The sequence below is a fragment of the Atractosteus spatula genome, chromosome 17 (genome assembly GCF_055471065.1).
Source record: "Atractosteus spatula isolate fAtrSpa1 chromosome 17, fAtrSpa1.hap1, whole genome shotgun sequence".
NCBI classification, from domain to species: domain Eukaryota; kingdom Metazoa; phylum Chordata; class Actinopteri; order Semionotiformes; family Lepisosteidae; genus Atractosteus; species Atractosteus spatula.
In genome coordinates, this window is record NC_142722.1 from 17,071,030 (window position 1) to 17,085,778 (window position 14,749).

General features: G+C 61.6%; 1 protein-coding gene across 1 annotated transcript in view; it reads left to right on the plus strand.

The window, feature by feature from the left end:
• Positions 1 to 14,749, plus strand: part of LOC148819242 (uncharacterized) — a 56,789-nt gene that overhangs the window by 1,085 nt on the left and 40,955 nt on the right. The window contains exons 2-6 of the mRNA XM_088935470.1: positions 2,543 to 2,653; positions 2,822 to 2,930; positions 3,132 to 3,259; positions 3,532 to 3,598; positions 3,879 to 4,031. Of these exons, the coding sequence (XP_088791596.1) occupies positions 2,543 to 2,653; positions 2,822 to 2,930; positions 3,132 to 3,259; positions 3,532 to 3,598; positions 3,879 to 4,031 (568 nt within the window). The remainder of the gene's footprint in view (positions 1 to 2,542; positions 2,654 to 2,821; positions 2,931 to 3,131; positions 3,260 to 3,531; positions 3,599 to 3,878; positions 4,032 to 14,749) is intronic.

The window sequence follows — 14,749 nt, forward strand, 5'->3', positions numbered from 1 at the left end:
TCAACTGTGGATTATCACCTCTTTGGAAAGCTGAGTTCAATTTCTCTAGCCACACCCAGGCCTGATTACTGCCACACCTGTTCTCAATCAAGAAATCACTTAAATAGGACCTGCCTGACAAAGTGAAGTAGACCAAAAGATCCTCAAAAGCTAGACATCATGCTGCGATCCAAACAAATTCAGGAACAAATGAGAAACAGTAATTGAGATTTATCAGTCTGGAAAAGGTTATAAAGCCATTTCTAAAGCTTTGGGACTCCAGCGAACCACAGTGAGAGCCATTATCCACAAATGGCGAAAACATGGAACAGTGGTGAACCTTCCCAGGAGTGGCCGGCTGACCAAAATTACCCCAAGAGCGCAGCGACGACTCATCCAAGAGGTCACAAAAAACCCCACAGCAACATCCAAAGAACTGCAGGCTTCACTTGCCTCAGTTAAGGTCAGTGTTCACGACTCCACCATAAGAAAGAGACTGGGCAAAAATGGCCTGCATGGCAGAGTTCCAAGACGAAAACCACTGCTGAGCAAAAAGAACATAAAGGCTCGTCTCAGTTTTGCCAGAAAACATCTTGATGATCCCCAAGACTTTTGGGGAAAATACTCTGTGGACTGACGAGACAAAAGTTGAACTTTTTGGAAGGTGTGTGTCCCATTACATCTGGCGTAAAAGTAACAGCATTTCAGAAAAGGAACATCATACCAACAGTAAAATATGGTGGTGGTAGTGTGATGGTCTGGGGCTGTTTTGCTGATTCAGGACCTGGAAGACTTGCTGTGGTAAATGGAACCATGAATTCTGCTGTCTACCAAAAAATCCTGAAGGAGAATGTCCGGCCATCTGTTCGTGACCTCAAGCTGAAGCGCACTTGGGTTCTGCAGCAGGACAATGATCCAAAACACACCAGCAAGTCCACCTCTGAATGGCTTAAAAACAAAATGAAGACTTTGGAGTGCCCTAGTCAAAGTCCTGACCTGAATCCGATTGAGATGTTGTGGCATGACCTTAAAAAAGCGGTTAAGGCTCGAAAACCCTCCAATGTGGCTGAATTACAACAATTCTGCAAAGATGAGTGGGCCAAAATTCCTCCACAGCGCTGTAAAAGACTCATTGCCAGTTATCGCAAACGCTTGATTGCAGTTGTTGCTGTTAAGGGTGGCCCAACCAGTTATTAGGTTTAGGGGGCAATCACTTTTTCACACAGGGCCATGTAGGTTTGGATTTTTTTTTCCCTTAATAATAAAAACCTTCATTTAAAAACTGCATTTTGTGTTTACTTGTGTTCTCTTTGTCTAATATTTCAATTTGTTAGATGATCTGAAACATTTCAGTGTGACAAACATGCAAAAAAATAAGAAATCGGGAAGGGGGAAAACACTTTTTCACACCACTGTACCTGTATATGAGTATAATGACAAACTTGAACTTGACGATGCGACATCAGCCACCGTGCACCAGAACGCTCACCACACATCAGCTGTGGTGTCAGGACCAAGTCAGGACCTCGGTTTTACATCTCAGCCGAAGAACGGTGCCTGTTTACAGTATAGTGTTCCCATCGCTAGTGGGGGATTAGGACCCACGTGGACCACAGGGTGAGCGCCCCCTGCTGGCCCCACTAACACCATTTCCAGCAGCAACCTTAGTTTTTCCCAGGAGGTCTCCCATCCTGGTACTGACCAGGCTCACACCTGCTGAGCTTCAGTGGGCTGCCAGCTGTGAATTGCAGGGTGATATGGCTGCTGAAAATAAGCGCACAGCACAGCACCCGTCTCCCGGGGACACGCAGGGCCGAGCCTCCAGCTGCGCTGTGCTTTAATCCCAGATGTGGTGCCTCCGGGGGAAAGGATTATATAATAGAGACAAAAGTACTCACACTACACTCTCTTCTTTAATTTTCGTGGAGTTTTTCTCCATTTCTCCAGTTCCTCCGTCTTCCAAGCCAGTCCGCAATCCGTTCTCTCAATCCTTATTCAGTCCGAGTTCCAAAGTCCGTAAGGTTCCACAAATCCGCGCCATATCCAAATCACAAACCGTAAACTGTAATCCTTTATTTCTTCCATAAATCCATTATGCTTAAATCTCTACCAACACCAACCAAATTCACCTACTGGCTTCTGCACTGGTTCACTGTTTCCAGGGCATATATATTTTGTTTCCTGATGAGACACACCTGTGTCTTGTTGTTTTTCGGACTGAGCCCTTTCCATCTGCGGGTCAGCTGGTTTCTCTTAGCGGCCATCTTGGTCAGGTCTACGTCGAGTAGATACCTGTCCTGGATGACCCTTCCCCTGGTCATCTTACATAGATTAAAATATGGAGCAATCTCCTCTCTGTGTTTCTGCATTCGCCCGTCAGTTCAAGGTGCTTTATTAGCATGACCGATGGGTCCAATCAGTGTTGCCTCTGGGACTGTGGGGTCAGTCCCCTGTCTCTCTCTCTCTGTGTGGCTCTGGGACTGTGTGGTCAGTCCCCTGTCTCTCTCTCTATGTGGCTCTGGGACCTTGTGGTCAGTCCCCTGTCTCTCTCCCTTTATTGCAGGATACTGCGTTTCTGTCTGGCAGGACTGACTCTCTCAGCCCTCTGGCTCCAGCTGGTACAGGCTGTGCATCGCACTAACTTCAAGACCTGCAAGCAGAGCTCCTTCTGCAAGTGAGTGTGAACTCGTCCATTCTCCTGCCTCTGCTGAGATCCTCACACCAGTCTGAGCTGGTCAGCAGAAAGAGCCCCAGTGTCGTCTCTGCGACCACCCAGTGAGACTCTCTGGTGTGTGCATGTGCATGTACGTGCGCCTGTGCTCACGCTGTCCCTCTGTCCCAGGTGCCAGTGGGCTGTCCAGCCTGGCCAGTCCCTCTACAGAGCCCTACTGGACACCCAGCAGCTCAGCGATTCCAGACTCTCCCTGCAACTGCTCAACAAGAACAACAAGGTGAGGAGCAGGTCACCCCAGCCAGTGCCGGGGCTGAGCTGGTCAGTGTCAGTGCCGGGGGGGGCAGAGGTCACTGGGCGGGTGACCTGGTCAGTGTCGAGTGGGCAGAGGTCACTGAGGAGGAACTGACCGGTGAGGCAGGTGACCAGGTCAGTGTTGTGGACGGAGGTTGCTGCGGTTGACCCCTGCTGTGTCTCCCAGGTGAAGCTGCTGCCGGAACTGTACAGGCTACAGGGCAACATGACCCGGATCAAGATCAACGAGCTGAAGCCACTGAGGCCCCAGATGGAGGTTCCTGATGTTCTGATCTGTGACCCACCTGCTTACCCGTGAGTAAGACCCGCGCAGGCAGGACCCCAGTTCGGATCCTCACGTCCCTTCTTGCATGTGGGACTCGCCAGCACCTCTGACCCGGGACGGCGAGAGGGTGGGGGGGTATCTGTTCTGTTTGGCTGCCCTGCTTTCCCTCCTGTGAAGCCTCTTGTCTGTTGCTGTGGAAACCACCTCCCTGTAGGAAACCACCCGCCCCGTAGGGGGCGCCCCCTTTGTACATAGCGCTCGTTCACACCACCCACCCCCCCCCCGAATCTCGTTGCTACAGTGACACGAAGAAGGAGGAGGAGGGAGCGGAGACCCAGGACGGCGGAGCACAGCCGGTGGGAGAGAAGGCAAGTATCCCACAATGCACTGGAGCAGCACGTGCTCGATTGTTGTTTAACGAGGCAGTAAACAAAAGCAATATATTTTACGTTTGAGTTTAATTTCTGAGGGATACAGAAAAGCCGAATTAGAAAGCTAGAAGTGATAGAAACATGATCAGCATCCGTTAAACTCGATTGGTCCGGATCCTGCTGGATCCTGGGATTGTGCGTCCCAGGTTCCGGTGCTCTGGGGCTCCTCAGTCAGTGACGCCTCGATAACGCTTGCCCCCCTCCCCCCCCCACGAAGCAGCAGCAGGAGAAGGAGGAGGACCAGTCAGGAATGTGGGAGACCTTCAAGACCCACAGTGACAGTGCCCGCCGCACTCTCGGCCTGTTCTGGCTCAACGTGGCCCAGACCTGTGTGGACATCGTCTCCAACACCGCCTGCAGGAGCCCTGGGGTGGGGGGGTGTGCAGATGGGGCTGTGGGGCTGTGGGGGTGTGTGCGGATGGGGCTGTGGGGGTGTGTGCGGATGGGGCTGTGGGGGTGTGTGCGGATGGGACTGTGGGGGTGTGTGCGGATGGGGCTGTGGGGCCCGGCGGGTTCGGACTCCGGTCTGGCCCGGCGGGTGTGGGCTGTGGTCTGACCCGGCGGGTCTTGGCTCGGTCTGGCCCGACGGGTGTGGGCTCTGGTCTGGCGCTGTGCAGGGGGCTGGCACCTCTGTCTTTGCCTCAGTGCTGCAATGATGTGGTTGGATTCTCTCTTCCTGATCGATCGTGAAGAAATTCCTTTACCAGATTCTGAGCAGTGCCGGGGCCTACTGGGCTCCAGTTCCACAGCAGTCAAGCCCGGGCCGTGTCTTACCAGAATGGGGTGTGTGCGGATGGGGCTGTGGGGGTGTGTGGTGGGTGTGTGGGCGTTGGGCGGTGTGTGGGGGTTCTCGGAGGTGTGTGGGCGTTGGGAAGTGTGTTGGGGTTCTCGGGGGTGTGTGGGCGTTGGGCGGTGTGTGGGGGTTCTCGGGGGTGTGTGGGTGTTGGGCGGTGTGTGGGGGTTTGGGGGCTGTGGGGTTTGTGGGCGTTGGGCGGTGTGTGGGGGTTTTGGGGGCTGTGGGGTGTGGGCGTTGGGCGGTGTGTGGTGGTTGGGCGGGTTGTGGGGGTTTTGGGAGGTGTATTGGGGTTTTGGGGGCTGTGGGGTTTGTGGGCCTTGGGTGGTGTGTGGGGGTTCTCGGGGGTGTGTGGGCGTTGGCCGGTGTGTGGGGGTTCTGGGGTTGTGGTCGTTGGGCGGTGTGTGGGGGTTTTGGGGGGTGTGCGGGGGTTTTGGGGGCTGTGGGGTGTTTGGGCGTTGGGCGGTGTGTGGGGGTTTTGAAGGGTATGTGGGGGTTTTGGGGGCTGTGGGGTTTGTGGGCGTTGGGCGGTGTGTGGGGGTTCTCGGGGGTGTGTGGGCAATGGGCGGTGTGTGGGGGTTTTGGGGGCTGTGGGGTTTGTGGGCGTTGGGCGGTGTGTGGGGGTTTTGGGGGCTATGGGGTTTGTGGGCGTTGGGCGGTGTGTGGGGGTTCTGGGGGGTGTGTGGGCGTTGGGCGGTGTGTTGGGGTTCCTGGGGGTGTGTGGGCGTTGGGCGGTGTGTGGGGGTTCTGGGGGGTGTGGGGTGTGGTCGTTGGGCGGTGTGTGGGGGTTTTGGAGGCTGTGGGGTTTGTGGGCGTTGGGCGGTGTGTGGGGGTTCTCGGGGGTGTATGAGCGTTGGGCGTTGTGTGTGGGTTCTCGGGGGTGTGTGGGCGTTTGGCGGTGTGTGGGTGTTTTGGGGGCTGTGGGGTTTGTGGGCGTTGGGCCGTGTGTGAGGGTTCTCGGGGTTGTGTGGGCCCTGGTCGGTGTGTGGGGGATCTGAGGGGTATGTGGGCGTTGGGCGGTGTGTGGGGGTTTTGGGGGCTGTGGGGTTTGTGGACGTTGGGCGGTGTGTGGGGGTTTTAGGGGCTGTGGGGTTTGTGGACGTTGGGCGGTGTGTGGGGGCTGTGGGGTTTGTGGGCGTTGGGCGGTGTGTGGGGGTTCTCGGGGGTGTGTGGGTGCTGGGCGGTGTGTGGGGGTTCTTGGGCTGTGGGGTGTGGGCGTTGGGCGGTGTGTGGGGGTTCTGGGGGGTGTGGGGTGTGGGCGTTGGGTGGTATGTGGGGGTTTTGGGGGCTGTAGGGTTTGTGGGCGTTGGGCGATGTATGGGGGTTCTCGGGGGTGTGTGGGCTTTGGGCGGTGTGTGTGGGTTCTCGGGGGTGTTTGGGTGTTGGGCGGTGTGTGGGGGTTTTGAAGGGTATGTGGGGGTTTTGGGGGCTGTGTGTTTTGTGGGCGTTGGGCGGTGTGTGGGGGTTCTCGGGGGTGTGTGGGCGTTGGGCGGTGTGTGGGGGTTTTGGGGGCTGTGGGGTTTGTGGGCGTTGGGCGGTGTGTGGGGGTTTTGGGGGCTGTGGGGTTTGTTGGCGTTGGGCGCTGTGTGGGGGTTTTGGGGGCTGTGGGGTTTGTGGGCGTTGGGCGGTGTGTGGGGGTTCTCGGGGATGTGTGGGCGTTTGGTGGTGTGTGGGGTTTTGGGGGCTGTGGGGTTTGTGGGCGCTGGGCGGTGTGTGTGGGTTCTGGGGGTTGTGTGGGCATTGGGCGGTGTGTGGGGCTTCTGGGGGCTCTGGGCGTTGGGCGGTGTGTGGGGGTTCTCGGGGTTGTGTGGGCGCTGGTCGGTGTGTGGGGGATCTCGGGTGTGTGTGGGCTTTGGGCGGTGTGTGGGGGTTCTTGGGGGTGTGTGGGGTGTGGGTGTTGGGCGGTGTGTTGGGGTTTTGGGGGTTGTGTGGGAGTTTTGGGGGCTGTGGGGTTTGTGGGCGTTGGGCGGTGTGTGGGGGTTCTCGGGGGTGTGTGGGCGTTGGACGGTGTTTGGGGGTTTTGGGGGCTGTGGGGTGTGGGCGTTGGGCAGTGTGTGGGGGTTCTGGGGGGTGTGTGGGCTTTGGGCGGTGTGTGGTGGTTTTGGGGGGGTGTGGGCATTGGGGGTGTGTGGGGGTTTTGGGGGCTGTGGGGTTTGTGTTCGTTGGGCGGTGTGTGGGGGTTTTGAGGGCTGTGGGGTTTGTGGGCGTTGGGCGGTGTATGGGGGTTCTCGGGGGTGTGTGGGCTTTGGGCGGTGTGTTGGGGTTCTCGGGGGTGTTTGGGCGTTGGGCGGTGTGTGGGGGTTTTGGGGGCTGTGGGGTTTGTGGGCGTTGGGTGGTGTGTGGGGGTTCTCTGGGGTGTGTGAGCGTTGGGCGGTGTGTGGGGGTTCTCGGGGGTGTGTGGGCATTTGTCGGTGTGTGGGGGTTTTGGGGACTGTGGGGTTTGTGGGCGTTGGGCGGTGTGTGAGGGTATTGGGGGCTGTGGGGTGTGGGCGTTGGGCGGTGTGTGGGGGTTTTGGGGGTGTGTGGGTGCTGGGTGTTGTGTGGAGGTTCTTGGGGGCGTGTGGGCGTTGGGCGGTGTGTGGGGGTTTTTTGGGCTGTTGGGTTTGTGGGCATTGGGCGGTGTGTGGGGGTTCTCGGGAGTGTGTGGGCGTTGGGCGGTGTGTGGGGGTTTTAGGGGCTGTGGGGTTTGTGGGCGTTGGGCGGTGTGTGGGGGTTCTCTGGGGTGTGTGGGTGCTGGGCGGTGTGTGGGGGTTCTTGGGGGCGTGTGGGTGTTGGGCGGTGTGTGGGGGTTCTGGGGGGTGTGGGGTGTGGGCGTTGGGCGGTGTGTGGGGGTTTTGGGGGCTGTGGGGTTTGTGGGCGTTGGGCGGTGTATGGGGGTTCTCGGGGGTGTGTGGGCTTTGGGCGGTGTGTGGGGGTTCTCGGGGGTGTTTGGGCGTTGGGCGGTTTGTGGGGGTTTTGGGGGCTGTGGGGTGTGGGCGTTGGGCAGTGTGTGGGGGTTTTGGGGGTGTATTGGGGTTTTGGGGGCTGTCGGGATTGTTGGCGTTGGGCGGTGTGTGTGGGTTCTGGGGGGGCTGTGGGTGTTGTCGGTGTGTGGGGGTTTTGGGGTCGTGTGGGCGCTGGGCGGTGTGTGGGGGTTCTCGGGGGTGTGTGGGCGATTGGCGGTGTGTGGGGGATTTGGGGGCTGTGGGGTTTGTGGGCGTTGGGCGGTGTGTGGGGGTTCTCGGGGTTGTGTGGGCGCTGGTCGGTGTGTGGGGGATCTGGGGGGTGTGTGGGCGTTGTGCGGTGTGTGGGGGATCTCGGGGGTGTGTGGGTGTTGGGTGGTGTATGGGGGTTCTGGGGTGTGTTTGGGCGTTGGGCGGTGTGTGGGGTTTCTTGGGGGTGTGTGGGATGTGGGAGTTGGGTGGTGTGTGGGGGTTCTAGGGGGTGTGTGGGCTTTGGGCACTGTGTGGGGGTTTTGGGGGCTGTGGGGTGTGGGCGTTGGGCGGTGTGTGGGGGTTCTGGGGGGTGTGTGGGCGTTGGATGGTGTGGGGGGGTTCAGGGGGCTGTTGGTGTTGGGCAGTGTGTGGGGGTTTTGGGGGCTGTGCGGGGGTTTTGGGGGCTGTGGGGTTTGTGGGCGTTGGGCGGTGTGTGGGGGTTTTGGGGGGGTGTGGGCATTGGGGGTGTGTGGGGGTTTTGGGGGCTGTGGGGTGTGGGCGTTGGGCGGTGTGTAGGGGTTCTCGGGGGTGTGTGGGTGCTGGGCGGTGTGTGGGGGTTCTTGGGGGCGTGTGGGCGTTGCGCGGTATGTGGGGGTTTTTGGGGCTGTGAGGTTTGTGGGCATTGGGCGGTGTGTGGGGGTTCTCGGGAGTGTGTGGGCGTTGGGTGGTGTGTGGGGGTTCTGGGGGGTGTGAGGTGTGGGCGTTGGGCGGTGTGTGGGGGTTTTGGGGGCTGTGGGGTTTGTGGGCGTTGGGCGGTGTATGGGGGTTCTCGGGGGTGTGTGGGCTTTGGGCGGTGTGTGGGGGTTCTCGGGGGTGTTTGGGCGTTGGGCGGTTTGTGGGGGTTTTGGGGGCTGTGGGGTTTGTGGGCGTTGGGCGGTGTATGGGGGTTCTCGGGGGTGTGTGGGCTTTGGGCGGTGTGTGGGGTTTCTCGGGGGTGTTTGGGCGTTGGGCGGTGTGTGGGGGTTTTGGGGGCTGTGGGGTTTGTGGGCGTTGGGAGGTGTGTGGGGGTTTTGGGGGCTGTGTGGTGTGGACGTTGGGCGGTGTGTGGGGGTTTTGGGGGTGTATTGGGGTTTTGGGGGCTGTCGGGATTGTTGGCGTTGGGCGGTGTGTGTGGGTTCTGGGGGGGCTGTGGGTGTTGTCGGTTTGTGGGGGTTTTGGGGTCTGTGTGGGCGTTGGGCGGTGTGTGGGGGTTCTCGGGGGTGTGTGGGCGATTGGCGGTGTGTGGGGGATTTGGGGGCTGTTGGGTTTGTGGGCGTTGGGCGGTGTGTGGGGGTTCTCGGGGTTGTGTGGGCGCTGGTCGGTGTGTGGGGGATCTGGGGGGTGTGTGGGCGTTGTGCGGTGTGTGGGGGATCTCGGGGGTGTGTGGGTGTTGGGTGGTGTATGGCGGTTCTGGGGTGTGTTTGGGCGTTGGGCGGTGTGTGGGGGTTCTTGGGGGTGTGTGGGATGTGGGAGTTGGGTGGTGTGTGGGGGTTCTAGGGGGTGTGTGGGCGTTGGGCGGTGTGTGGGGGTTCTGGGGGGTGTGTGGGCGTTGGACGGTGTGTGGGGGTTCAGGGGGCTGTGGGCGTTGGGCGGTGTGTGGGGATTTTGGGGGCTGTGCGGGGGTTTTGGGGGCTGTGGGGTTTGTGGGTATTGGGGGTGTGTGGGGGTTTTGGGGGCTGTGGGGTGTGGGCGTTGGGCGGTGTGTGGGGGGCCTCGGGGGTGTGTGGGTGCTGGGCGGTGTGTGGGGGTTCTTGGGGGCGTGTGGGCGTTGGGCGGTGTGTGGGGGTTTTTGGGGCTGTGGGGTTTGTGGGCATTGGGCGGTGTGTGGGGGTTCTCGGGAGTGTGTGGGCGTTGGGCGGTGTGTGGGGGTTCTGGGGGGTGTGGGGTGTGGGCGTTGGGCGGTGTGTGGGGGTTTTGGGGGCTGTGGGGTTTGTGGGCGTTGGGCGGTGTATGGGGGTTCTCGGGGGTGTGTGGGCTTTGGGCGAAGTGTGGGGGTTCTCGGGGGTGTTTGGGCGTTGGGCGGTGTGTGGGGGTTTTCGGGGCTGTGGGGTTTGTGGGCGTTGGGCGGTGTGTGGGGGTTCTCTGGGGTGTGTGAGCGTTGGGCGGTGTGTGGGGGTTCTCGGGGTTGTGTGGGCATTTGGTGGAGTGTGGGGGTTTTGGGGGCTGTGGGGTTTGTGGGCGTTGGGCGGTGTGTGGGGGTTTTGGGGGCTGTGGGGTATGGGCGTTGGGCGGTGTGTGGGGGTTTTGGGGGTGTATTGGGGTTTTGGGGGCTGTGCGGATTGTTGGCGTTGGGCGGTGTGTGTGGGTTCTGGGGGGGCTGTGGGTGTTGTCGGAGTGTGGGGGTTTTGGGGGCTGTGTGGGCGTTGGGCGGTGTGTGGGGGTTCTCGGGGGTGTGTGGGCGTTGGGCGGTGTGTGGGGGATCTCGGGGGTGTGTGGGTGTTGGGTGGTGTATGGGGGTTCTGGGGTGTGTTTGGGCGTTGGGCGGTGTGTGGGGGTTCTAGGGGGTGTGTGGGCTTTGGGCAGTGTGTGGGGGTTTTGGGGGCTGTGGGGTGTGGGCGTTGGGCGGTGTGTGGGGGTTCTGGGGGGTGTGTGGGCGTTGGATGGTGTGTGGGGGTTCAGGGGGCTGTGGGCGTTGGGCAGTGTGTGGGGGTTTTGGGGGCTGTGCGGGGGTTTTGGGGGCTGTGGGGTTTGTGGGCGTTGGGCGGTGTGTGGGGGTTTTGGGGGGGTGTGGGCATTGGGGGTGTGTGGGGGTTTTGGGGGCTGTGGGGTGTGGGCGTTGGGCGGTGTATGGGGGTTCTCGGGGGTGTGTGGGCTTTGGGCGAAGTGTGGGGGTTCTCGGGGGTGTTTGGGCGTTGGGCGGTGTGTGGGGGTTTTCGGGGCTGTGGGGTTTGTGGGCGTTGGGCGGTGTGTGGGGGTTCTCTGGGGTGTGTGAGTGTTGGGCGGTGTGTGGGGGTTCTCGGGGTTGTGTGGGCATTTGGTGGTGTGTGGGGGTTTTGGGGGCTGTGGGGTTTGTGGGCGTTGGGCGGTGTGTGGGGGTTTTGGGGGCTGTGGGGTATGGGCGTTGGGCGGTGTGTGGGGGTTTTGGGGATGTATTGGGGTTTTGGGGGCTGTGCGGATTGTTGGCGTTGGGCGGTGTGTGTGGGTTCTGGGGGGGCTGTGGGTGTTGTCGGTGTGTGGGGGTTTTGGGGGCTGTGTGGGCGCTGGGCGGTGTGTGGGGGTTCTCGGGGGTGTGTGGGCGTTGGGTGGTGTGTGGGGGTTCTTGAGGGTGTTTGGGCGTTGGGCGGTGTGTGGGGGTTCTGGGGGGTGTGTGTGCGTTGCGCTGTGTGTGGGGGTTCTTGGGGGTGTGTGGGCGCTGGGCGGTGTGTAGGGGTTCTGGGGGGTGTATTGGGGTTTTGGGGGCTGTGGGGTTTGTGGGCGTTGGGCGATGTGTGGGGGTTTTCGGGGGTGTGTGGGCGCTGGGCGGTGTGTGGTGGTTCTCGGGGGTGTGTGGGGGTTCTTGGGGGTGTGTGGGCATTGGGCGGTGTGTGAGGGTTTTGGGGGCTGTGGGGTGTGGGCGTTGGGCGGTGTGTGGGTGTTTTGGGGGTGTATTGGGGTTTTGGGGGGGTGTGGGCATTGGGGGTGTGTGGGGGTTTTGGGGGCTGTGGGGTTTGTGTTCGATGGGCGGTGTGTTGGGGTTTTGGGGGCTGTAGGGTTTGTGGGCGTTGGGCGGTGTGTGGGGGTTCTCGGGGGTGTGTGGGTGCTGGGCGGTGTGTGGGGGTTCTTGGGGGTGTGTGGGCGCTGGGCGGTGTGTGGGGGTTCTGGGGGGTGTGTGGGCGTTGGGCGGTGTGTGGGGGTTTTGGGGGGTGTGTGGGCGCTGGGCGGTGTGTGGGGGTTTTGGGGGGTGTATTGGGGTTTTGGGGGCTGTGGGGTTTGTGGGCGTAGGGCGATGTGTGGGGGTTCTCGGGGGTGTGTGGGTGCTGGGCGGTGTGTGGGGGTTCTCGGGGGTGTGTGGGGGTCTTGGGGGTGTGTGGGCGCTGGGTGGTGTGAGGGGGTTCTTGGGGGTGTATTGGGGTTTTGGGGGCTGTGGGGTTTGTGGGCGTTGGGCGGTGTGTGGGGGTTCTGGGGGGTGTATTGTGGTTTTGGAGGATGTGAGGTTTTTGGGCGTTGGGCGATGTGTGGGGGTTCTTGGGGGTGTGTGGGCGCCGGGCGGTGCGTGGGGGTTCTCGGGGGTGTGTGGGGGTTCTTGGGGGTGTGTGGGCATTGGGCGGTGTGTGGGGGTTCTGGGGGGTGTGTGGGCGTTGGGCGGTGTGTGGGGATTTTGGGGGCTGTGGGTTTGTGGGCGTTGGGCGGTGTGTGGGGGTTTTGGGGGCTGTGGGGTGTGGGCGTTGGGCGGTGTGTGGGGGTTTTGGGGGTGTATTGTGGTTTGGGGGGCTGTGGGGATTGTGGGCGTTGGGCGGTGTGTGTGGGTTCTGGGGTTTGTTGGTGTTGTCGGTGTGTGGGGGTTTAGGGGGCTGTGGGGTGTGGGCGTTGGGCGGTGTGTGGGGGTTCTGGGGGGTGTGTGGGCGTTGGGCGGTGTGTGGGGGTTTTGGGGGGTGTGTGGGCGCTGGGCGGTGTGTGGGGGTTCTCGGGAGTGTGTGGGCGTTAGGCGTTGTGTGGGGGTTCTTTGGGGTGTGTGGGCGTTGGGCGGTGTGTGGGGGTTCTTGGGGGTGTGTGGGCGCTGGGCGGTGTGTGGGGGTTCTGGGGGGTGTATTGGGGTTTTGGGGGCTGTGGGGTTTGTGGGCATTGGGCGGTGTGTGGGCGTTCTGGGGGGTGTATTGTGGTTTTGGGGGCTGTGAGGTTTGTGGGCGTTGGGCGATGTGTGGGGGTTCTCGGGGGTGTGTCAGGGTTCTTGGGGGTGTGTGGGCGTTGGGCGGTGTGTGTGGGTTCTGAGGGCTGTGGGCGTTTGGCGGTGTGTGGGGGTTTTGGGGGCTGTGGGGTTTGTGAGCGTTGGGTGGTGTGTGGGGGTTTTGGGGGCTGTGGGGTTTGTGGGCGTTGGGCGGTGTGTGGTGGTTCTCGGGGGTGTGTGGGCGTTGGGCGGTGTGTGAGGGTTTTGGGGGCTGTGGGGTGTGGGCGTTGGGCGGTGTGTGGGTGTTTTGGGGGTGTATTGGGGTTTTGGGGGCTCTTGGGTTTGTTGGCGTTGGGCGGTGTGTATGGGTTCTGGGGGCTGTGGGTGTTGTCGGTGTGTGGGGGTTTTGGGGGCTGTGGGGTTTGTGAGCGTTGGGGGGTGTATTGGGGTTTTGGGGGCTGTGGGGTGTGTGGGCTTTGGGCGATGTGTGGGGGTTCTCGGGGGTGTGTGGGCGCTGGGCGGAGTGTGGGGGTTTTCGGGGGTGTTTGGGGGTTCTTGGGGGTGTGTGGGCGTTGGGCGGTGTGTGCGGGTTCTGGGGAGTGTGTGGGCGTTGGGCGGTGTGTGGGGGTTTTTGGAGCTGTTGGGTTTGTGGGCATTGGGCGGTGTGTGGGGGTTCTCGGGAGTGTGTGGGCGTTGGGCGGTTTGTGGGGGTTTTGGGGGCTGTGGGGTTTGTGGGCGTTGGGTGGTGTGTGGGGGTTTTGGTGGCTGTGGGGTTTGTGGGCGTTGGGCGGTGTGTGGTGGTTCTCGGGGGTGTGTGTGCGTTGTGCGGTGTGTGAGGGTTTTGGGGGCTGTGGGGTTTGTGGGCGTTGGGCGGCGTGTGGGGGTTTTGGGGGCTGTGGGGTTTGTGGGCGTTGGGCGGTGCGTGGGGGTTCTCGGGGGTGTGTGGGCGCTGGTCGGTGTTTGGGGGATCTGGGGGGTGTGTGGACGTTGGGCGGTGTGTGGGCGTTGGGCGGTGTGTGGGGGTTTTGGGCACTGTGGGGTGTGGGCGTTGGGCTGTGTGTGGGGGTTTTGGGGGCTGTGGGGTTTGTGGACGTTGGGCGGTGTGTTGGGACTGTGGGGTTTGTGGGCTGTGGGCGGTGTGTGGGGGTTCTTGGGGGTGTGTGGGCGTTGAGCGGTGTGTGGGGGTTTTGGGGGGGTGTATTGTGGTGTTGGGGGCTGTGGGGTTTGTGGGCATTGGACGGTGTGTGGGGGTTCTCTGGGGTGTGTGGGCTTTGGGCGGTGTGTGTGGGTTCTCGGGGGTGTGTGGGCGTTGGGCGGTGTGTAGGGGTTCTGGGGACTGTGGGTTTTGTGGGCTTTGGGCGGTGTGTGGGGGTTCTCGGGGATGTGTGGACGTTTGGTGGTGTGTGGGGTTTTGGGGGCTGTGGGGTTTGTGGGCGTTGGGCGGTGTGTGGGGTTCTCAGGGGTGTGTGGGCATTGGGCGGTGTGTGGAGGTTCTCGGGGGTGTGTGGGCGCTGGGCGGTGTGTGTGGTTCTGGGGGTTGTGTGGGCGTTGGGCGGTGTGTGGGGGTTCTGTGGGCTCTGGGCGTTGGGCGGTGTGTGGGGGTTTTGGGGGCTGTGGGGTTTGTGGGCGTTGGGCGGTTTTTGGGGGATCTTGGGTGTGTGTGGGTGTTGGGCGGTGTGTGGGGGTTCTGGGGTGTGTTTGGGCGTTAGGCGGTGTGTGGGTGTTCTCGGGGGTGTGTGGGGGTTCTGGGGTGTGTTTGGGCGTTAGGCGGTGTGTGGGGGTTCTTGGGGGTGTGTGGGATGTGGGAGTTGGGTGGTGTGTATGGGTTCTCGGGGGTGTGTGGGCGTTTGGCGTTGTGTGGGGCTTTTGGGGTTGTGGGGTTTCTGGACGTTGGGCGGTGTGTGAGTACTGTGGGGTTTGTGGGCGGTGGGCGGTGTGTGGGGGTTCTTGGGGGTGTGTGGGCGTTGGGCGGTGTGTGGGGGTTTTGGGGGTTGTGGGGTTTGTTGGCGTTGGGCGCTGTGTGGGGGTATTGGGGGCTGTGGGGTGTGGGCGTTGGACGGTGTGTGGGGGTTTTGGGGGGTGTATTGGGGTTTTGGGGGTTGTGGGGTTTGTGGGCTTTGGGCGGTGTGTGGGGGTTCTCGGGGGTGTGTGGGTGTTGGGCGGTGTGTAGGGGTTCTGGGGGCTGTGGGGTTTGTGGGCGTTGGACGGTGTGTGGGGGTTTTGGGAGCTGTGGGGTTTTTGGGCGCTGGACGGTGTGTGGGGGTTCTCGGGGGTGTGTGGGTGCTGGGCGTTGTGTGGGGGTTCTGGGGGGTGTTGGG